Source organism: Danio rerio, chromosome 8 (assembly GCF_049306965.1).
Source record: "Danio rerio strain Tuebingen ecotype United States chromosome 8, GRCz12tu, whole genome shotgun sequence".
Lineage (NCBI taxonomy): Eukaryota > Metazoa > Chordata > Actinopteri > Cypriniformes > Danionidae > Danio > Danio rerio.
The window spans coordinates 57,272,215-57,296,822 of record NC_133183.1 but is presented as its reverse complement, the minus strand read 5'-3'; the positions used below and the strand labels follow the sequence as shown (position 1 = coordinate 57,296,822).

The following is a 24,608-nucleotide window of genomic DNA, read 5'->3' as shown; positions in this document are numbered from 1 at the left end:
TTTTCCCTAGAAATTGCAGTCAAACGTACATTAAAGTATGTTTTTTGCGCTTTCACAAAAATCTATTCTAGTATGCATTTCCATTGAGCTTGTGTTACTAACATCCTGATTACTAGTATCTGATTAACATCTAAAAATGATTTTAGATCTGTAAATCCATTAACCTTGATCAGTATTTTGCCTTTCAGGGCTTCAGGTGAAGGCAGAAGTCCTGACGGGTCAGCGGGGATGGAGGACACGTCCAGTTTATCCCCCAACACTTCAGTCAGATACTGAGCCATTTTCTTTTGCTGAGGGACGCTGCAGTGATTCTCGATGGACAGAATCACTGGATACCTGCAGAAATATAGATGCAGTTATAGATCTAAAATAATAGTGTAATAACAGTAGTAACAGTGAGGCTAATAAAAGTAATTAAAGCATTATTCAATTTGGACAGACTGCAAATGGATGGTTCCAAAATATTCAAAGGATTTGGTATAAACTTTTTCATGGATGTGAATGAGACTCTCTGTATGCTTATAACAATTGTCATTACTCAGTTATGACATTTTAAATGTAAAGACAACATTGTTTGAGATGTCCTTTTTTTACGATAAGTTGACATATCTAAATACATCATAACCTGTCCTTTTGACAACAACTTGACATAACTAAGACAACATGACTTGTCTTAAATCTGTCATAAACTTGATTGTCAAGAAGCCATTATAAATACGTCATGAATTTTATAGCTAGATCATTAATATTTTTTTACCTCAACTACAGTGGTACATGCTGAATTTGTCATTAAAATGTAATTAAAAAAATTATTTGACAGAGTAATGACACTTTTTACGAGATATTTTAATGACACATAAACCTTGTTCCACTGAAAACAGGATCACAAAAACATTCACAACACATTTATAATGCCTCAGGACATTTATGTTTATGACAGATTTATGACAAGTGATCGGCAAACCGTAGATTATTGCTTACTTTTAATATTCCATCCACATTATATTAGTGGTTAAAGAACGCTTTCTTAAAGTTCTCAAAAAAAACAACAATACTTTACAGATCCTTAGAATGGTCACAACACCCATTTCCATATAGATTTATATAATGATGCTTTTGTTTTATTACAAGAATGTTATTTAAATGTTTTTTAGAATATTCCAGTTTTATATAAATAAATGTAATTAATTCCTTATTTAAAACATTATTCCATTTACACTAACGTTAAAGAAAATTTTTCTATCAATGTTGAAAGAATGGTCCCAAAATATTATTTTAATAATGTCACGTGTAAACATTTACAGTATTTGAGGAACGTTACATTATTAAAAATGTTTTTAGTTCCAGTTTCATGTAAAGTTTTTATCAAAACCTTATTTCAAACATTATTCCATTCGCATTACACTGTTTGGAGAACATATTTGTTTAACTTTGTAAGAATGTTCCCAAAACATTATTTTAATAATGTTACAGTATCTTCCTTTACACTACTTTTAAGGAATGTTACAGAATGTTCGTGGTTAGATGCGCACCCATGTCGCGTGCTTTTGACTGTGGGAGGAAACCAGGGAAAGCCAGGTTAAACCTATGCGAGCAAGGGGAAAACAAGCAAACTCCGCACAGAAATGTCAACTAGCCCAATGAGGACTTTAACCGGTGCATTCTTGCTGTGCAACAGTGCTAATCACTGGGCCGCCCAATCTAGAAAAGGAGTAGACGTGGGAAGGGGGATTCTTTAAGACGAAGAAAACTGAGGTAATAAACTATTTATAGTGAGTTAGAAATCGTCTGATTGGTGAATCATGCAGGCACATGCACACATAGGGCTCAACCTGTGCAGTGCACATGCCCTTTTTAGTCTTGGATAGAAAGTGCCCTTCCAACACACCCTCCGTCCCACCCTTCAGTAGGCGCACGACAACACCGCTCTTCAGTACACGCGTGACAACAACACAGCCCCTACCCCCCCCCCCCCCCCCCGCTTTTCAAAAAATGTATCCTGCACATGCCCTTGGTCTCTGCACGGGCCTGGAATCATGTGTTTAGCTAATGCAGGACCAGCTCTGGTCAATTATAGGCACATGATCCTCTCGAAACTAGTTTATGAATAAACTTTAGGGTTTTCACACTTGCTTTAATTGCCTGGATCGAATCCAAGTTGGATTGTCCCCCCTTGCCACCTTCTCGTCTGGTTTGTGTTCACGCCGTCTTTTTTCCTTCCCAACCCGGGTACGCTTGCGTCATCAAGCTGCTGTTTTGTGTACAGCTGTTGCTAGGTGATGGCCACACAGACAAAGTGCCAAAATGGAGACGCATATCACGTTCATTCTGCTTTTACTGAATCTTTTGCTTTTGTGTTACCAAAATGGAAATACAGAGAGCCACTTAAATCTATCTGCTGCTGCTGCTGCAAAAAAAAAAAAAAACTATTAAAAACGTTGTTTCTGGTGGAGACGAGCAGACATAATCACCGTTTGCACTGGGTCAGTCCAGCTTCTTACCAAGGTAGGTGATACACAGACATCCACACACAAATGAATACTATGAAAACTAAAAGTTTCAATCATTCATTTTCTACCGCTTTTCCGGGGCTTGGTCGTGGGGGCAGCAGTCTTAGGAGAGAACTCCAGACTTTCCTCTCCCCAGACACTTCCTCCAGCTCTTCAGGGGGGATCCTGAGGCGTTTCCAGACTAGAGGAGAGACATAGTCTCTCCAGAATGTCCTGGGTCTTCCCCAAGGCCTCCTCCTGGTGGCACATTCCTGGAACACCTCCCTAGGTAGGCATCCAGGAGGCATCTGAAACAGATGCCGAGCCACCTCAGCTGACTTATCTCGATGTGAAGGAGCAGCGGCTCTACTCCAAGCCCCTCCCGGGTGTCAGAGCCCCTCAACCTATCCATAAATATGCGCCCTGCCACCCTGCAAGGGAAACTCATTTCGGCCGCTTGTATCCGAGATCTTGTCCAAAGCTCATGACCATATGTGAGAGTAGGAATGTAGATTGACCAGTAAATCGAAAGCTTTACCTTTCGGCTCAGCACCTTTTTTACCGCAACGGACGGGTACATCGACAGCATTACTGCTGCCGCTACACTGATCCGCCTGTCAATCTCACGTTCCATCCTTCCCTCACTTGTGAACAAAATCCCAAGATACTTGAACTCCTCCACCTGGGGTAAGGACTTCCTCCAACCTGAAGACGGCAAACCACCTTTTTCTGGTGGAGCACCATGGCCTCGGACTTGAAGGTGCTGATTCTTGGTTCCCAGCCACGTCACACACACAAAAAAAACCTAAAGTTTGCTGTACATTTGGCGGTTCACTTCTGTTATTTGATACGATTGCATTCATATTAGAAGTGAAGCGTACCAGAGTTCGCACGAACAGTACCCCAGACCACCTCTTTCAGGCAGACTCGGGTACACAGTTCAGAAGACACGTTTACAATAGCTTAATGTACTTTACTATGACGTCAAATGAACCCGGGTGCAGACTAAAAGTGCTAGTGTGAAAGCACCTTTAAGATACTTTCAGTACCTCATGCGAGTTACACATTGGTACATTTAAGGTTTTAATATGAGCTGAACGGTGACGCAGTGGTTAGTATATTTGCCTGACAGCAAAAGGTCACTGGTTCAAGCCTTAGTTGGGGCAGTTGGCATTTTTGTGTGGAGTTTGCGTGTTCTTGTGTGGGTTGTGGTTCTGTGGTTTCCACACAAGTCCAAAAACATGTGGTATAGGTTAATTGGGTAGGCTAAATAGTCCGTAGTGTATGTGTTTAAATGAGTGTGTATGGATGTTTCCCAGTGATTGGTTGCAGCTGGAAGGGCATTCACTGTGTAAAACAAATGCTGGATAAGTTAGCAGTTAATTCCGCTGTGGCCACCCCAGATTGATAAAGGGACTAAGCTGAAAAGAAAATGAATGAAGGTATTATTATGTACCTTTAAGGACCTGTTAGGAACAACAGGTCCTTAAAGATACATATTATTCCTTTATTTGACAAATTTTGTACCTTCATTATATACAAGTCTACATACCTGTATATAAGATAAACATATTCTATTACTCTCCAATCCAGCAATTTCTTTTTTTATTTTTCACTGTCATAAACAAACTGGGTAAAGTGGCAACCCAATAGACAAATATCACATATGGGTGATATTTCGTCTAAAAATAGTTGTTTGTTTACTGTGACCCCCAGGAACTGTTGACAATGTGCAGCTTTATTGGATGATCACCTTTAGCAAGCAACACCTGAAAGTCCTGCGATGAGGAAACATGCTGTCAGTAGGAAATGTTCATGTGGACACACTCCTGACACTCTGCTCAACGGGCTAGTCCTCACACTCACAGAATGGACATTACAAAAAGCACTGCGTCTAACACTGTCTGTCCAACTGTCAGGTACTGAACATGTAATGTAACTTCAGGACAGCAACTGAATGTTTGGACAGACTTCAGAGTGGGAGTATCCTTGTTATATTGCGGCTAAAATACCTTAGAAAACTCATCAAAATAATAATACAAAAATAATAATAATCGAAAATAATAATAGTCTGTGCTGGATAGATTACCTATAATTTGTAATCTGCAACTGATTACAAGTTACATGATGCAAATTGTGGTCTGTTTCAATCTACGTATCTTTTAATTGTTGTAGGCAAAGTATTTTTGGAGTACTATTTTGGATTACATTTTTAGATTACTTCAAGACATTAATACTAGATTAATCATTTATTGATTAAAACAAAACAAAAAATCTATAAATTATGAATAATGTACCGTCATTGTCAGAATACGTAATCATGTAATCCATAAAAAAGTAACTGTAGTCTAGTTATAATCTTTTTTTGTAATCTCATTACATTTTTGTAATCCAAATTACTTTTAATGAATTACTCAACACTAATAATAATAATCAAAGACAAATTATTAACACACACACTTGTTTTTTTTAAAGTGCGGGGATATCCCATGGGCATAATGGATTTTTATTCTCATTTTAACTTTGTCAACCCTACACCTAACCCTCAAATAAAATAATAATAATAATAATAATAATAATAATAATAATAATAATAATAATAATAAATAAATAAATAAATAAATAAATAAATAAATAAATAAATAAATAAATAAATAAATAAATAAATAAATAAATAAATTTGGATGATTTATCAGCATTTAAAAAATGGCAACATGGGGCAATGTCCTTATAAGACATCTTTTCTAAACCCATGTTATTTTACAAATTAGTCTGTCAGTCTGTCATTTGTATCTCAATTACAACTGACTGTCTATTGAACGGATGAATTTGATGCCTCTTACTGGTTTTTGGCGAATGCGTATTTGTTGATGGTTTCAATGACGTCTTTAAAAAGGATTTTGGAAGTCAGGGTGTAGCCATGATGCACGATTGGTTCTCCATCCTGTCCATCCCAGCAATCCACTGTAGGGTGACAAGAAATTATTTGGTAAGTAAATTATTTAAGAACACATTTGATGTGAATATTTAGACTTATCCTAGATAAAGAAAACTACTCTAGATAAAGAATCCACACTTATCTATGACTTATTAGCCCCCTATTGAATTTTTCCTTTTTATTTTTTTTTCCAAATTATGTTTAACAAGGCAAGGAAATTTTCACAGTATGTCCCATAATATTTTTTCTTTTGGGGAAAGTCTTATTTCTTTTATTTTGGCTATTTTGGTTTAAAAATAAATAAATAAATAAATTAAGGTCAAAATTATTAGCCCCTTTAAGCTATATATTTTTGATAGCCTACAGAATAAATCACTGTTATACAATAACTTGCCTAATTACTCTAACCTGCCTGGCTAACCTAATTAAGTTAAGCCTTTAAATATCTTGAAAAACATCTAGTAATATCATAGTCAAATATTATTTACTTTCATTGTGGCAAAGATAAATTAATCAGTTATCAGAAATGAGTTATTAAATCTATTATGTTTAGAAATGTGTTGAAAAAAAGTCTTCCCTCCGGTAAACAGAAATTGGGCAAAAAAATAAACAGGTGGCTAATAATTCGTATTCAAATGTATATAAGGCTTTCAATATAGGAGGTTTATATATATATATATATATATATATATATATATATATATATATATATATATATATATATATATATATATATATATATAGATAAGGGGTAATAAAAGCAAAAGCCTTATCTCTCTCTCTCTCTCTCTCTCTCTCTCTCTCTCTCTCTCTCTCTCTCTCTCTCTCTCTCTCTCTCTCTCTCTCTCTCTCTCTCTCTCTCTCTCTCTCTCTCTCTCTCTCTCTCTCTCTCTCTCTCTCTCTCTATATATATATATATATATATATATATATATATATATATATATATATATATATATATAATTAATGTGAAACTGAGCGCACGTGCACGAGCGCAAAACCCCTCCCTGCCTCATCCCCCGTATGAATATGCTAATGACTCTACTTTAGCAAAACAAAGTGAAAAAGCAAATGGCAAAAGCAAGCAAGAAGAGAAACTTTGAACAGAATGTGAATTGGAGGTGCTCTAATCGAAGGTAAACCAGAGAAAAAACGCTGTTATTTGCAAGTTTGTCCTCAAGAATTAATAAATAAAGAAAAAAATAGAGTGGGAGAGTATAGCTGACGTGGTTATCGCAGTTGGATCTGAATATCGCACTGTGAGCGAATTAAAAACGGTATGGTTCAATGTAAAGGTGTAAAATTTTGTAGCGTCTATAGCAGCGTGAGTGGTGAAGCTCGTAAAGCGCATGGCAACATGTCTTGACACGTTTAGCATGAGCTCTGTTCGAATCCAGCATCTGATGAACTGCTTTTTTTCCCCCACTACATATAAGATTTTGCCTACTCTTCATCACGAGTAAGACAAGTAGGAATCATTAATAAGTGTGTGTATTATGTTAAGCGCATTTGAGCATCACATTTATTGAATGGAAATGTTTCTGATTCACGTATGCATGCGTCTTCAGATGGCGTCTTTATAGCTATGTGCGTGCAGTCAATCGCTCCGATTACATTGGGAAAACAAATTGGGCGTTAATGTTTGGCTGGTCAACTGCATGGTATGGAAACCTTATATACCTGCTAGACATGCGGATGATCCCGTACCATACAGCTGCCATTGCACGGCTCAAAGATACTTTGTAGTGTGCAATTTAACATAATTGCCTCTAGGAGTCGCCAATGGAAATAAAACAAACACACACAAGAAATGCACGTGCGCCAGACATGAAGTTGGCGGGGACCAACGCACATTCTCAGGTTCATCATTAGTAAATCCAAACGTGAGCGTGAAATCTGGCGTACGCAAAGTTTGTTGATACATGAGCGTTGATACATGAGGCCCCAAGAGATTATGAAGATGTTTACAAGGGCCAGAGTTTTGAGAATGTTTCAGTTTCAGTCACCTGGCACTGCGCTTTTGTGAGAATAAGTGGTCAAAAAAAGCGAAAACGAAAATTTTCAAAATTTGATATTCAGTATGGACAAATGTTCGGGTGAACAGTGCCTGAGTTTCTTTCTTATGTAGAACACAAAAGAAGGTTTTTTGCTAAATAACCAAAGTAACCACTGACAGCTTTTTTTGTGTTCGACAGAAAAAAGAAACACACCCAAGGGTGATTAAATACATTTTGTGTGGTGAACTACGCCTTTAACATTTACCTTTGATTCTCAAGAATATTTTGGTTAACAAATTGTGCAAATCAGCATTAGAAAAAGCTTTAAATAAAGAGAAGCAAACTCACCTTCCACACATCTGCATCCGGCCTGCAGCACCCAGGCGTACATATCAACCCGAGACTGAGACATGAGCTGGTCTCCCATCAGATACGTGTTGTGGGAGGAAGCGATGAAGTAATCACTGAGGGGCTGCGTCATGTCTTGGTTCACCTCGTAATGTTCAGGGTTGAAGATGTCCCCCGCAGGGCTGCGCATGTAGTTTGTAAAACCTGCACAGTATACAGAAATTAGAGCTGATGATTACATAAATCACATTGGTTCAAAACAAAACCTTTTTTTTTCCTGTAAAAAATATTGTTTTAAGTATTTTGTGATTCATGTTTTTATTCATAATTTCAGCTCATTTATATGCTTTTGAATTGCCTTATGGGACTTTGATCTTTCCTCCATCGACTTTTAACCTTGAAAATAATTCTAAAAAGCGACTTTTATTGACATGTTTAATAGTTTAAAGTGAATTATTGCTACAAAAACCTTTTGATAAAATTACCAGTGCACTTTCTGTTATTTTACAAACGTATTTCTTTATATATTATTTCTTTATATATTATACGTATTGGTACATGATATTATTATTTTTAATATCAAAAATATCAACATCCCATAATGCAATTCACAACCGCAAATAAATGGAAAAGGCAAAAAATACAGGAACTGTTAAAGGTGCAGTAGGTGATGGTCTTTAGAAACATTTGTTGTTGTGCTGGTTGAAAGTGTCTTCACATTCCAATAGTAATGATTAAAGTAAATGATCTAAATGTTTTTATATGTATTTTTATATTTTGGGTAAGGCATAAAACTAAAAAATGTTCATCCAATTAAATAGAGTCGGGCCGACATCTCTCATAATTCCGATAAGCATACCTGTCAACATTGGGAAGGGAAAATAAGGGATATGCCCACCATAATAAGCCCGCTGGAATGGCATCATACCGCCACCGTAGCATTCGTTTTATAGACAAAATCCAGCCATACGTTCCTCTAGCTACATAATTTACGATGTCCAGAAATGTATATAGGGCTATGTTTTCAGAATAAGCCTGTGCTCTTGTTTAATATATAAAAAAATCAAAACAAAATTATACGCCAGCTTGCTGCGGAGCTTGATTAAAGTTGGTTTAAGTTGATTAAACTTAAATCAAGTCAAATGTAGTACTCGGGTTTAAAGTTGAGTCAACTTAAAAAAATGTGTGCAGCAAGTTACCCTTCACTCTTAAGCTGACTCCACTTTTTTTAGTCATTTGTGAAAATTGTTTCCTGACCATAAATGATTAAAAAAAAGGCACATACCATCAATCCCCAGCACACCCGATGTCTGGTTTTCAGGACAAGGTTCAAACTTGGCCACGATTTCAAGACAGTGCTCCTTAGAGACATTTGTCATCTGAAACAGAAACATACGGTTAAGATTAACAACCCAATAAACACCAACTAATCAGAAACGCATGCATTTAAAGCCATCTAAGCATATTTATATTCATACTGAATAGCAAATATATGATGAATACGACAACAGGGAGCCATCCTTACACAAGCAAGCCTATCTCCGCTCTATTTGTGATGCCTGACAGCTGGCGTTTAAATGGACTGATTAGTCAATGAGATTCCCATCCACGCCAATCAGTGTCAGATTTTTCCTCTGGTAATGCAGTAGAGGAACGGCACTTTACTGCCAGCTGTGGATTCCCCATCGCAGTAAACCAACCACCTTTGTTGTAGAGCATTCATTTAGTACAGTAGAATACTCTAGTACAGTACTATTTGCTTAAGATGCTAATATTATCATTTTGTGTAGTTTATGTTAGACTTGTTTTTTACTTTATTTCAGGTTGACCGCTGATAAAACACAAACACATATCGGGAAATTAAGTAAAAAAAAAAAATAATAATTATAATAATAATAATACATATATATACATACATACATATACATACATACATAAATACATACATATACATACATACATACATATATATACACACATGTCATGTAAACATGTTGTTTACATGAAGAAATCTGTGTTACAAGTTAAACAAAAATTCTATTAAACAATTATATTTAGAATTTTAATTCTAATAAACAATAATATTTTGAATTTAAATAGTTTTGTCTTGCGTTTAGATTAATTTTACATTTGAATAGCCAAAATTACAAGTTTCAGTATTTTAAATGCAATTAATCGCAATTAATTTTTTTTTAAAGGTGCGATTAATTAGTTAATTTTTTTAAATCTATTGACAGCACTAATATATATATATATATATATATATATATATATATATATATATATATATATATATATATACAGTATGTCCACGATTCTTCCTATTGTAGTCACGCAATGTGAAACCCCCTTTCGCCAATCCATCTTGCAGTGTAAACAAAGCAGCGACAAAACACTAGCCCATATAGTCATGCAGTGTGAAAACATATGCGACACGACTACTTTGAAAGTCATGCATTCTGAACTTGGCATACGAGTCAAATTTACATGTCAAATTTAATAAAACATTTAAGGGCTCATAGCAGAGGAATGCACTGTCTCTGACAGCTTGCAACATAATCTGGCATTTTCACTAAGTACCTTTACATGGATACCAATACTCCGATTTTAAGATGATTGAGTAATACTCTGGTTAAGAGTCTACCATGTAAACAGCAAATTTTTACAGAGGTTTTTTTCTTTCCATTCAGCTTGCGGTACCAAATCCCATAAAAACAACACTCTTCCAGCAGTCGTTACTTCATGTTCTCATCCAACAATTGTCATGATGCATGATCAGTCTGTTGCTGAATGAAAGTGAACTGCTGAACTGCAGTTAAAGTCAGAAAATAAAAACGAAACATCCGAAATTGCATGAAACTCTGGAGGAAACGCTAGCCTAGTGATGCGACATGTTTCATACTGACACTTTTCTTCTAAAAGTGCTTCCTTGGTCTTATCCATATTTCTTTGTATGTTGAACACACGTCAGGAATAAAAATAAAAATAAATTAATTTCCTACATTTTTTTTTAACGCGTGAAATATTTCATATTAATTTCGTGCATAACCGTGCTAATTTTGACAGCACTAGTTTACTCACTTTAATAAAATAAAGTCAACTACAGTCAACTAAACTTCCAATCTTTACAATCTTTCCAATATGTTGGGGGGAAAAAACATGTAAAAGTCGCATTGTGTTTTCATCAAGTTTATCAAATTATGAGTAACATCACAGATCTCACTAGTGTATTTGACCTCACCTTTTGTTCCGTCTCGAGGAAGCGCTTGAGGTCATCAGTGTCCAGGTGGTCTTTATGATTGCTGTAGGTGAGCATCAGCAGGTACAGATCACGCCGCGTTGACATCATCTTATAGAAAGAGCAGAACTCCTCAAATCCCAAAGTACCCTGGTTGTCATCAGTGTCTGCTTCCTAAAATTCAGAGATGGAGAAGTTTGCATTGAAAGGATTTGTGATTGGAAATATGTGCTTCAGCCTAAATGTTTGTGAAATCATGAAGTGTTAGCCCTCCTGAATTATTAGCCCCCCTGTATATTTCTATCCCCAATTTCTGTTTAGCAAAATATTTTTAACACATTTTTAAATATAATAGTTTTAATAACTTATTTCCAATCACCGATTTATTTTGTCTTTGCCATGATGACAGTGAATTATATTTGACTAGATATTTTTCAAGATTCTAGTATTCTTGATGAGTCATCGAAACTCGACAAACAGATCAGTTCGGTTATTGGCTTCAGTTTTTATCAACTACATTTGCTGTCTAAAGTTAAACACTTTTTAAGTCCCACCATTTAAGAGATGGCGGTCCATGCTTGTATTACATCACGGTTAGAATACTGCAATGCACTTTACTGTGGCATGTCAAAATCCCAAATTTCTCGGCTTCAGTTGGTCCAAAATGCTGCTGCTAGATTTATTTGTAATAGCAGAAAATATGACCACATTACTACTCTAAGAGGCCTTCACTGGCTGTCTGTCCAATTCAGAATTAATTTTAAAGTTCTTCTACTGGTATACAAATCCCTCCATAATCTAGCCCCATCCTACCTCTCATGCTGCGTTCACACCAGACACGGGGCGCACGTCAAGCGTGAGTGATTTACATGTTAAGTCAATGCAAACGCGCGAATAGACATCTTGCGGCGCGATACGTGGGAATGGCGCAGCGCGAATAAAGCGAATTGCGCGAATGGCGCGGCGCAAATTGAGCGTTTTGCGCTTTCGGGTGAATTGCTTGAGTTCGAAAGTCTGAACTTCAGCGGACATTCTCGCCGCGTTAACCAATCAGTAGCTTGCTCTTGTGGGGGCGTGATTGTGACGTACACCTGTTGTTGTTGGGCCTAAACATATAGACGCCGATGTTCACGCGGCTATTTACGCGTGAATAGCGCGATTTGTCTGCACGTTCCGCGTCTGGTGTGAACGCAGACTATTTTAATAGTCCTTTCTACTGCTACATTTTTACAGACGTTTCTCTTGCCTTATTTCTATGTTTTTATATTCTGTCTTTTTGTTTTTACCATGTCTAATGTACAGCAATTTGGTCAGTCTTGTGACTGCTTTATACATAAATGAACTTGAACTTGAACTATTCAGCTTAAAGTGACATTTAAGGGCTAAACTAGGTTAAACACTGTAAGTTAATTGGGCTAGTTATAATAATTTTTTTTTTAGTTATTTAGTAATTTTTTCGAAACTTTGTTAAATCAAGTCCTCTTTTTTGCTTGCTCAAGCTGCTTGAACCACAGATAAAAAAAGTTAAAACATCATTATTACTAATCATTAATTAATTCATTCATTTATTTTCATTTTCTTTTCGGCTCAGTCCCTTTGTTAGTTTGCAGTTGCCACAGCGGAATAAACCACCAACTTATCCAGCATATGTTTAACGCAGCCCTTCCAGCCGCAACCCATCTCTGGGAAACATCCATACACACTAATACACTACGGACAACTTAGCCTACTCAATTCACCTGTACCACATGTTCTTGGACTTGTGGGGGAAACCAGAGCACCAGGAGGAAACCCACACGAACGCGAGGAGAACATGCAAACTCCACACAGATACGCCAACTGACCCAGCCGAGGCTCGAACCAGTGACCTCCTTCTGTGAGGTAAACGTGCTATCGACTGCACCGCTGTGCACCCCTATATTAATCAATATATCAATAATATAATGAAAGTAATTTTTATTATAATATCAATTTAAAGATATGCTTATTTTGTATGTTATAGACAATATTTATTTTACTTCAACAAAAATATCACATAAATATGTTCACTTATAATGTTCACTTATAAATATGTTCATATTATAAGACAATGAAAGTATTTTTGACCTTGCACAAATATCAGTCTTAGGGGTGTCATTAAAAATCAAAATCGATCGAAATTTATGCTCAATTTCGATTATCGAATCAAAAAATAGAAACGTCGATGCTGCCACGCCCCCATGTCACGTCAGCTTGGCTTGCCAAGTGGGAAAAAAACAGGCTTGTTGAAGTGCTTGTTAAACTGCAGAAGCAGGAGACCCGTCGACAGAACTTAAACCCTCTCTTCTTTCAATGAAGTCGCCGGTGTTATGTTGACAGCGTTCGTGTTGTCGACGAAAAAAAAACAATTCAATTCAATTCAATTCAGCTTTATTTGTATAGCGCTTTTACAATGTAGATTGTGTCAAAGCAGCTTCACATAAATGGTCATAGTAATTGGAACAGTGTGGTTCAGGTTTTAGTGTTTAAGTTCAGTTCAGTTCAGTTTAGCTCTGTTCAGTGTGATTTAATCACAGTTTTGCAAGCTCTGCTATGTACGTATTACGTACGGTTCGTCCGATAGACAACACCGGCATCGCGATCCTCAGCCCGCCCCCATTGCAAATCCGCTCGCGAAAAGTACACACTCAGGCCCTGTTTACACTGTCTTCATTTTTAAAAGGCATTTTAGAACGACAACGATTTGACATCCACAGTGGCGTGTAGCATTTCTGAGCAGCCCTCCTTCCTCTCTACCTCTTAAAATGCACATCACGTGACCACACAGACACAGATGCACTCACAGCCATGCGCTCGAGACAGCAGGTGTGTGTATCTTGCCTTTATTCATTTACTGTATGATTTGTTTATGGGTAAAACAAAGACCATGCAGGTCAGGTAGTTTAAACGGTAGGCTACAAATAATGAATTGGTCATTAATTAATTAATTATTCATAATTGAAAATCGAATCGAGGATTTGGAGGATCGTGACACCCTTAATCAGTCTGTTGTTGGAGACCCCCAAAACCAAAATATGACCTTTTTAAATGCATAATAGGGGATCTTTAACTGTAAAGTTGTATCTGCACTGTAAAAAATTAATGTTGGAACAACAACAGAACACAAGCTGTTTGAATTCACTTCATCACTTCCTTTGTGAAAATGTAAATCTCGGTCTCTTAAAAAAAGCACAATTAAAGCTAGATTTGCTTCTTTAAACCCGACTGATGGTTGGCCATGATGTAGGATCAACCCGCAGCTCTTCAATCAGCTCATTCACCAGCAGCAAGACCCACCACCACAATTACACCCCTGCCACGCTGAGAAAACCACCGAAAAACAGCAGCGCCTCCACATCTCCAGCCGCTCTCAGCTCATAAGTGTTTTCTCAGCTCATTGAATCCCAGGCTCAGGCGCCGGCGCTGATCCGTATAGAGCTGCTGAGTCAAACGCACACATAAAAGTCTTGAGGAGAGCAGAGCCGAGGCGTGGAGGATGTAATAAACTCCTGAGCTGAGCGCCCGGAGAATCACCGCTTTATGGAGAGAAGCGTGAAAACAGGTCACAAACACTGAAGATGCTGACGGAGAGCCTCTTTCATACACGGAGAGCATCGTTTGCGTATACTGGAATGAGGGATCTCAGTTATAGGACGTAATATAATATGAAATTAAAATGGAAACATATGTTAAATATTTGGGTGGCACGGTGGCTCAGTGGTTAGCACTGTCGCCTCACAGCAAGAAGGTCGCTGGTTTGAGACCTAGATTGGTTAGTTGGCGTTTCTGTGTGGAGTTTGCATGTTCTCCCCTATTGGCATAGGTTTCCTTCGGGTGCTCCAGTGTCGCCCACAGTCCAAAGTCATGCACTATAGGTGGATTGGGTAATTGTAATTGTAGTGTGTGTGTGTGTGTGTGTGTGTGAAAGCAAAAGTGGCATCCGCTGCATAAAACATATGCTGCATAAGTTGGTGGTTCACTTCGCTGTGGCGACCATGAATAAATAAAGGAACTAAGTCAGAGGAAACTATATGAATGAATGTTAAACATTGAATGTATAAAAATGTTTATAGAATAAGCGCACTGACAACTATACGATTATTATTTTGTCTGTGGTTGTTAGGTCAGTGTCAGAAAGCTTGTCCTGGTCTAGAAATATAAAATAAAATAAAATAAAAATATAAAATAAAAAAAATAATAAAATAAAATAACATTTAAATGTTTTTGAAAGACAGAATGTTAATAAAAGAAAAAAAAAAAAGATTAATTTTAAAACATAATTTATTCCATGAAAACCATACCTGCAAAATACTGTTGGTATATTGATTCCACTAGTTTTAATTAATTTGGTGTTAATTATTTAATTAAATTTATTTGGAGCCAAGATAACTAAATATTATTGTCTAAATAACTTAAATATAATTTATTTATTTGTTTGTTTGTTAGTTTGTTTAATTTGACATCAGCCATATGACATTATATAACATTAAATTGCACATAAACGAAATAAATAAAAATAAAACAAAAATTAAATGATATATAATAAACAAAATAAGTTAATGAATAAAAAAGTTACAACATAAAATACCATTTTAAATGTTTTTGAAAGAACAAACATTTTTTTTTCAAAATTTTTTTTATTGTTATTAAACAAGTTTTAATTAGTTTTAGTTTAAATAATGAATAAAATTAATTCGGTGCCAAGAAAAATATTATTGTTATGGCTGAAAACAGTATCTGCAAGTTTTTGCTTTATAATATTAATATTAATAATAATAATAATAATAATAATAATAATAATAATATTTTATTATTTTTTAGGTGTGATATTTTTTAGGATGCATATACTCCTGCCACATTACATGACATTACGTCATACATAAATTAAATAAATAAATAAATAAATAAATAAATAAATAAATAAAAATGCAATTTATTTCATTAATGGCAAATTTTCAGTAATGATTACAGCAGTTTTAGTTTATTTGGTGTTAATCAATTATTTAAATTGATTTGGTGCTGAGATAACTAAATATTATTGTCACTGCTGAAAACAGTACTTCCAATTATTATTATTATTATTATTATTATTATTATTATTATTATTATTATTATTATTATTATCATTTTTAAGTGTGATATTTTTTCAGATGCTTTTGCCCCAGCCATATGACATTATATGTCATTAAATTGCACATAAAAAATCAAATAAAATTTTTATAAATAAAATTAAATATCTACAAAGAATTTTAATATAATTTAATTATTATTTAATTCAAAAATGTTAATTATTTCATTAATTTTTTATTTTCAGTAGTGATTACACTAGTTTTTTTTAATATTTTGCTTCTAAATGACTTATTTAATAAATTGAATTAATTTGGTGCGTAAATACAAAAATATTATTGTCACGTTTAAAAACAAACAAACAAACAAACAAACAAACAAACAAACAAACAAACAAACAAGCAATCAAGCAAATTAACTAGCTAACTAACTTGTTTCTTTATTTATAATGGGTCGCCACAGTGGAATAAACAGCTAACTTATACATTAAATGTTTTGTATACAGTAAACTGCGAATGCCCTTCCAGCTGCAACCCAATACTGCGAAACACTCTCATTCACAAACGTACACTATGGCCAATTTAGCTTATTCAGTTCACCTATAGTTCATATCTTTGCACTGTGGGGGAATCTGGACCTCAGATTAACAAAAGGACTGAGCCGAAAATAAAAAGAATGATATTATTTTTTTTTATCTATTATTAATTGTTTAATTATTGAAAATAAAATTTATAAAATAAATAAAAAATCCCAGCACACAGTAATACCTGAGAATCCCACAGGTAGTTCACGAGTTTAAGCCAAAGAAATCGGGGCCAAAGGCTTCAGGTGTAAAACACACTAGCATCCCGCTCTGTTGTTGGATAGCAGGGCCAAATTGCCCCCCTGTGGTTCGCTGTGTCTTACACCAAAGGCCATCTGTGTCCATTTACAGCAGATGGGCTGATGGACGCTGATGAAGTGTGAAGCTTAGCGACCTACAAACAGCTGAGGTGAAGTCTCAAGCACATACTCATACAGCCATCCAGACGGCCGGGGAAATGCTTCAGAGCGCAGAGTGACACACACACACACACATTATGTATACACACACACTTAAGACCATGGTTTAGAATGTTTAAGCACACTGCGATCAGAGTGCGAATTATAGATTGACTATCTAGGTGCACTCTATTAAGGATGGTTGGCTGCTTGTTTAAACTACTTATTTCAACACAATTCTGGAGATTTTTTTTTGAAAACCCAACAGCTTTAGGTTCAATTTACTGTAATGTGTTTAATTAACAACGTGAATGTGAAGGCGACGCAGTGGCGCAGTGGGTAGTACGTTTGCCTTACAGCAAGATTCACTGGGTCGCTGGTTCGATCCTCGGCTCAGTTGGCATTTCTGTGTGGAGTTTGCATGTTCTCCCTGCGTTCGTGTGGGTTTCCTCCGGGTGCTCCGGTTTCCCTCACAGTCCAAAGACATGCGGTACAGGTGAATTTTGTAGGCTAAATTGTCCGTAGTGTATGAGTGTGTGTGTGGATATTTCCCAGAGATGGGTTGCGGCTGGAAGGGCATCCGCTGCGTAAAAACTTGCTGGATAAGTTGGTGGTTTATTCCGCTGTGGCGACACCGGATTAATAAAGGGACTAAGCCGACAAGAAAATGAATGAATGAATTAACAACGTGAATGTTTTTTTTTTTTTTTACAATGTACTTATTTAAAATGAGCTGAAACAACACAATTATTTAGACTTTTTTGGGACAACTTTATTTTTTATGTTTAGTCAGCCTAAATGTGTTAAATTAACTTAACGGATTTGTGTTGGCACATTTTTTTTACAGTGTACTCATTTAAAATGAGCTGAAACAACACAAATCTTTAGATTTTTTGGGACAACTTAATTGCTTATGTTTAGTCCACTTAAATTTGTAAGGTTAACGTATAATGGATTTGTGTTGGGACAACATGAATGCAATTTTTACAGTGTAGTTATTTAAATCGAGCTGACACAACACAATTATTTTGACTTTTTTAGGACTACTTAATTTTTCATGTTCAGTCCACTTAAATGTGTTAAATTAACAAGGTGAATGTATTTTTTTTACAATGTACTTATTTAAAATGAGCTGAAACAACACAATTATTTAGACTTTTTTGGGACAACTTAAGTGCTTTTGTTTAGTCCACTTAAATTTGTAAGGTTAACGTAATGGATTTGTGTTGGGACAACAAGAATGCAATTTTTACAGTGTAATTATTAAAAACGAGCTGACACAACACAATAATTTTGACTTTTTTAGGACTACTTAATTTTTCATGCTCAGTCCACTTAAATGTGTTAAATTAACAAGGTGAATGTATTTTTTTTTTTACAATGTACTTATTAAAAATGAGCTGAAACAACACAATTATTTAGACTTTTTTGGGACAACTTAATTTTTTATGTTAAGTCAACCTAAATGTGTTAAGTTAACTTAACGGATTTGTGTTGGGACAACATGAAGTTTTTTTTACAGTGTACTCATTTAAAATGAGCTGAAACAACACAAATCTTTAGATTTTTTGAGACAACTTAATTGCTTATGTTTAGTCCACTTAAATTTGTAAGGTTAACGAAATGGATTTGTGTTGGGACAACAAGAATGCAATTTTTACAGTGTAGTTATTTAAATCGAGCTGACACAACACAATTATTTTGACTTTTTTAGGACTACTTAATTTTTCATGTTCAGTCCACTTAAATGCGTTTAGTTACCTTAATTGATTTAATGAATCCTTGCATTTACATTTTTAGTTAATGTCAAGTTAAGTGGTTGTAAACAACTAAATTGGGTTGAATGTAAAGAAAGTTGAACATTACTAAATTGAATTTGTTTGTTTAAATTTAACACATAAATTATTTGCAACAACTTTGCAGACATTTTTTTCAGTGTTCAGACCACCTACATGTGTTCGGTTAACTTAATGGATTTGTGTTGGGACAATATGAAAGCATTTTTTACAGTGAGTTATACAAAAATAACTAAAACAACACAATTCTTGAGACTTTTTGGGACAACTTAATTGTTTGTGTTCAGTCTACTTAAATTTGTTAACTTCATGAATGTGTTAGGAAAACATGAAGGCTTTTTTATAGTGTACTTATTAAAAATACGCTAAAACAACACAACTATTTCGACTTTTTTGGGACAACTCAATTTTTTCACATGGTCAGCATGACCATGCATTTTGTCAAAGGAGAAAAAATAAAAATAAAACTTATAATCTCAGTACAAGCATGCATTGCAAAATTGATTTTACGTAAGTTGTAGATTTTTTTAAGATTCTAGTTTTTAGCTTAAAGTGCAATTTAAAGGTTTAACTAAGTCAATTAGGCAAATCATTGTATATTGATGGTTTGTTCTGTAATCAATCTAAAAAATGTATTGCTTAAGGGGGCTAATAATATTGACCATAAAACGGTTTTGAAACTGCTTTTATTCTAGCTGAAATAAAACAAATAAGACTTTCTCCAGAAGAAAAAATATTATAGGAAATACAGTGAAAATTTTCTCGCTCTGTTAAACATCAAGCGGGAAATATTTGAAAAAGAAAAAAAAAATTCACAGGAGGGCTAATAATTGTGACTTCATGTTAGCTGATCATAAAACTAGCTTGGTGGTCAGCTTACCTTAAACATCTGCTTGACCTTCTGCCTGGGCAGGTTGACGTTGAGCTTGTGCAGGAGCTGGAGGACTTCACTGATGCTGAGGCAGCCGTCTCCATTCTTATCAGCCTCTGCAAACGTCTGCTTCAGCCACGTGATGACAAGAGTTAAGGCTCAGTGAGCAACACAGAATAACACAGTAAATCCACTCTTGTTTTCTGCTGTGAAGTACACAGGAAATATACAGTTGAAGTCAGAATTATTAGGCCCCCCCTGTTTATTTTTTTCCCCCATTTCTGTTTAACAAAGAGAAGATTTCTTCAACACATTTACAATCATGATAGTTTTACTAACTCATCCCTAATAACTGATTTATTTTATCTTAGCCATGATGACAGTACATAATATTTTACTAGGTATTTTTCAAGACACTTCCATACAGCTTAAAGTGACATTTAAAGGCTTAACTAGGGTAATTAGGTTAACTAGGCAGGTTAGGGTAGTTATTGTATAACGATGGTTTGATCTGTAGACTATCTAAAAAAATGAGCTTAAAGGGGCTAATAATTTTGACCTTAAAATGCTGTTTAAAAAATTTAAAAATGCTTTTATTCCAACCGAAATAAAACAAACAAGACTTTCTCCAGAAGAAAAAATATTATCAGACACACTGTGAAAATTTCCTTGCCCTGTTAAACACCATTTGGGAAATATAATAAAAATCAAAGGGGGGCTAATAATTCTGACTTCAACTGTACAATGTTTATTTTGCTGTGCACATTGTCAGTCTTAAAGGAAACCTATCATGCGACTTAATCTAAGATAGAAAATAAGTCTCTGACGTCCCTAGAGTGTGTATGTGAAGTTTCAGCTCAAAATACCACCCAAATAATGTTTTATAACTCTGTAAAACTGCCCACTGCCAGAAGCTTTGATCTTAATTGTCCCATTTTGGTGACTGTCGCTTTAAATTCAAATGAGATTGTGCACTTTTCAAAAGAGGGCGGAGCTATGTGTCAGCATAGTGGCTAATAAGACTAACACCATCCTATGCTAATGAGGGAGAGATCACCACTAGTGGGCGGGGCTTTCTTCCATTGATGACACGTACACAGGAGAATGTCAATCCGAGTGTTTCTGCAGACTGTTTTTATCAATGTGATCATTAAAAATGAAATCAATTATCTTTTTTATCATTAGAAGATGGCTATATTCACACAATGCTGCCGCACCCTTGTGTTTAAACCCCGTGCAAAAGTGATATTTGCATAATAGGTCCCCTTCAAGATGCCTCTTTCTCATATATTCTGATTTTAAGTATGGTGGATAACACATTTTCATTTTTAAAATAGGAGTTCCATTAGGAAGGATATTGGTCACGAGTGCGTTGTCGTTTAGCCAGACTGTCTTCATCGCTGATGCCGGCCATAAGGTACTTAAGGCCAGTAATCCAGGTGCGAGCCTCTTCTCCTGTGCCAGACACCAGGTCAAGTGACTCCATGTGCTCGCCATAGTAGATGCTGAAGCAGCAGTTGGGATCAAAGCTACCGTCTGAATACCGCTGGAAGATCTCAGACTGCTTCCCCTCACAAACCTCCCGAATGGAGTCGATCGAGACTGGAGGTAAAAAAAGAGAGAGAAAAGGCAAGGGAAGTTTATTTATTTAGCACATTTCATGCACAAAGGTTATTCAAAGTGCTTTACATAAACAGGAATAAAAGAGACAAAAATAAGAAAATAAAAATAACAATAAACATTTTAATTAAAAACAGATTATATGTGTTAAAACAGATTTTAAAGGAATTAAAAAGAAAAAGAAATTGTGCAATCTGTGAGACGTAGCACAGTGCTCATTCAGTAAAGGCACAGCTAAACAGATGTCAGCGAATCAAGGGGCGATCATAGGATTTTTATTTTAGATTCAGGTGTCCGGAATCTGCGGACGTTTTTTGCTATTTCTGCAGAGAATTTTGGTAAAAATCTGCGGATTTCTGCGGAATTATTTTGGGAGTATCCAGCGGAGTATCATAACTAAAACCTTAATATATGAAATAAAAAGTAATAAATTACTAAATAAAAACTGAATAAATTCAGATTTACAAATAAACAGAATTAATGATGGGCTAAAAATCTGCAGAAAAACTGCGGAAAATCTGCGCGCAGAGATTCCGTGTGGGCCTAAGTAAAGCTAATGCTACATGCACGGTAATGTGTTTTATATTGGTAGTTCATTTTGAAATAAAAATAGCTAAATGTTGGTTAATACGCTGTGATTATTAGGTGAACATCGATGAAAACAATAGACAGATTGCTGTATCTATAGCAAAGAACAGCAAATGAGCAGATATTATCACAATTCATCGATTACCACACACCTTGTTCTCTCGCTCGGCTTGCTGATTAAATGAAAAACGTGGCGCAGTAGGTGGTGCTGTCCCCTCACACCAAGAAGGTCGCTGATTCCAGCCGCGGCTGGGTCAGTTGGCGATTCCGTGTGGAGTTTGCACGTTCTCCCCACATTCGCACGGGTTTTCTACAGGTGCTCACGGTTTCCCTCACAGTCAGGAAAGACGTGGTACAGGTGAATTAGGTAGGCTAAATTGTCTGTAGTGTATGAGTGTGAACGACTGTGTATGGATGTTTCTCAGAGATGGGTTGGGCATCCGCTGCGTAAAACATTTGTGGATAAGTTGGCGGTTCATTCCGCTGTGGCGACTCTTGATTAATAAAGGGTGTAAGCTAAAAAGAGAATGAATGACAAAAGTTTTACAGGAGGATGAGTAGAAATATAGGGCTACACCCCCCCAAAATAGGCCTAGCAACGCCCATGTTGGAGCACATCTGATCATTTCCGGTAGCTGATTCCAGAATAGCTAGAAGGCAGGGATTCACCCTGCTTTGACTGAACTGGAAAAAACAGAAACAAACATTATGTCCTGAGAAGTTTTAAGAAAGGGATGGCATTTGGGCTGTAATCCTGAGGTGCTCATTAACATTCTGCTTTCCTTCAAGCTGCAAAAATCTCAACGAAAAGATCATCCTAATGCTACGAATGTGTGTAATGAAGTCTCTTAAGATCAGATTATGCAAATCAGAAGAGCAGATGGCTACCTCAAATTAAACACTCTCCGCCGCCAATGTAGAGCGTCTAGAAACACTTAATTTATCAATTTGTGTTCATTTAAAGCGGACCCTGTCTGCCAAGAGTGGCCACATCTCAACAGCAGGCTGTTCCAGCACATTCCATCAGCCAAAACAAAGCAATAGGACAACTACTGGAGTGACATCTGATTAAGCATATGCCTGTTGTTTAACGCTGTGTTACAAATCTAACACCATATTACAGCCTTATTTTTCTCTATACATTATATTATTTAGGTTAATAAGGTGGCGAAGCAGTGGCGCCTCCGGGTGCTCCGGTTTCCCCCACAGTCCAAAGACATGCTGCAGGTGAAATGGGTAGCCTAAATTGTCCGTAGTGTATGAGGGTGACAGGCCCAGGTGACAGACCAGCCGGAATGTGTAAAAAAAAAAATCGTTATCATTTGGACAAGTCTAAATGGAGGACTTGCTTTAAAAAGCCGATCCCGCAACCATGGGACCAAGGGACTAAGGCCAAAGAAGAAGAAGAAGAAGAATAGAAGGTTAATATAGTCCCTTTGTTCAACTGAAGAGTTGAATTTGAACAACAAAAGTCAACAGAGCAGAGATAAGCATCCCATAATGCAATTCAAAACCGTAAATAAACAAAAAACACTTATTAAACAGGAATTTTTACAGCATACATCAGTGGTGGCCAACCCTGTTCCTGGAGAGCCACCTTCCTGCAGATTTCAGTTGCTACCCATATCAAACACACCTGAACCAATTAATTAGGACCTGAACACCACATGATAATTACAGGCAGGTGTGTTTGACATGGGTTGCAACTGAAATCTGCAGGAAGGTGGCTCTCCAGGAACAGGGTTGGCCACCTCTGGCATACATGTATGATAGTAAATAGATACAACTGTGTCAAAAGCATAAAAATGCATCTGCATGTGTTTTCAAGTTGAAGATCTCCTCTAAATTATGCAGATTGAGGTGGTAGCAAACCAAATATGGTCTCATTTTTGTTTGCTCTCAGCATATTTAATGCCATTTGGAGTCTTTCTGGCCTCAACTCTTTTTTTTTTTTAAACAAATCAACCGGCGCATGTGTGTGCTCAATGAGGCATCCAAAATCTTTACGGGTTAATTCTGATGAATAATTGAGTCAACTTAAGAAGCTGATTAATTCCCTAGCCTGCGGTGGAATGTCGGGACTCGGAACTTTATCCCCCCACCCCTCGCGAGACACAATGAGCGCTGTCATTTAGACATGAATCATAAGCGGCGCTACTGAAGTAACGTTTCCCTGTGAGGCGTAATGCCAATAACTCAGGACACCCTCAGGAAATTGGAAAGGCAAGAGAGGCAGGTCAAAATGCAGAGGATCATTTATTGCAGTCTTATTTACGACAGAGCAATCGAAACACATTTGTAATAGGAAGTCGTATTTTTTGTAAAGCTCCTTGTTAGAAAGAAAAATGAATCGGAAGCATCGGCTTTTCAGTTTTTTATTTTAAAACCGTCTTGCTGTGAGGCGACAGTCCTAAACACTGAGCCACTATGCCGCCCCATTATAATAATGTCAAACTTAACAGTTTCTAATGTTTACCCCCTTTCATTCATTCATTCATTTTCTTGTTGGCTTAGACCCGTTATTAATCCGGGGTCGCCACAGCGGAATGAACCGCCATTCGGATGCCCTTCCAGTCGCAACCCATCTCTGGGAAACATCCACACACACTCATTCACACACACACTCATACACAACGGACAATTTAGCCTACCCAATT

The 24,608-nt window shown here is 36.3% G+C and overlaps 1 protein-coding gene across 24 annotated transcripts in view; it reads right to left on the bottom strand.

Moving 5' to 3' along the window:
- The window catches only part of plch2a (phospholipase C, eta 2a), a 297,121-nt gene that overhangs the window by 58,542 nt on the left and 213,971 nt on the right, over nucleotides 1-24,608 (bottom strand). For 21 of the 24 annotated variants that reach the window (XR_012383552.1, XR_012383550.1, XR_012383551.1 and 18 more), the window contains 7 exons: nucleotides 21,102-21,345; nucleotides 19,753-19,882; nucleotides 11,014-11,184; nucleotides 9,058-9,151; nucleotides 7,773-7,976; nucleotides 5,333-5,453; nucleotides 165-336 (listed from right to left, as the gene is read on the bottom strand). Coding sequence is in view for 15 of the 24 variants with exons in the window: in XM_073909056.1 (XP_073765157.1) it covers nucleotides 165-336; nucleotides 5,333-5,453; nucleotides 7,773-7,976; nucleotides 9,058-9,151; nucleotides 11,014-11,184; nucleotides 19,753-19,882; nucleotides 21,102-21,345 (1,136 nt within the window). In the remaining 9 variants the exon portion in view is untranslated. Of the gene's footprint in view, nucleotides 1-164; nucleotides 337-5,332; nucleotides 5,454-7,772; nucleotides 7,977-9,057; nucleotides 9,152-9,250; nucleotides 9,325-11,013; nucleotides 11,185-19,752; nucleotides 19,883-21,101; nucleotides 21,346-24,608 lie in introns of those variants that run through there. The other 3 variants (XM_073909057.1, XM_073909051.1, XM_073909052.1) reach the window with 2 other exon arrangements.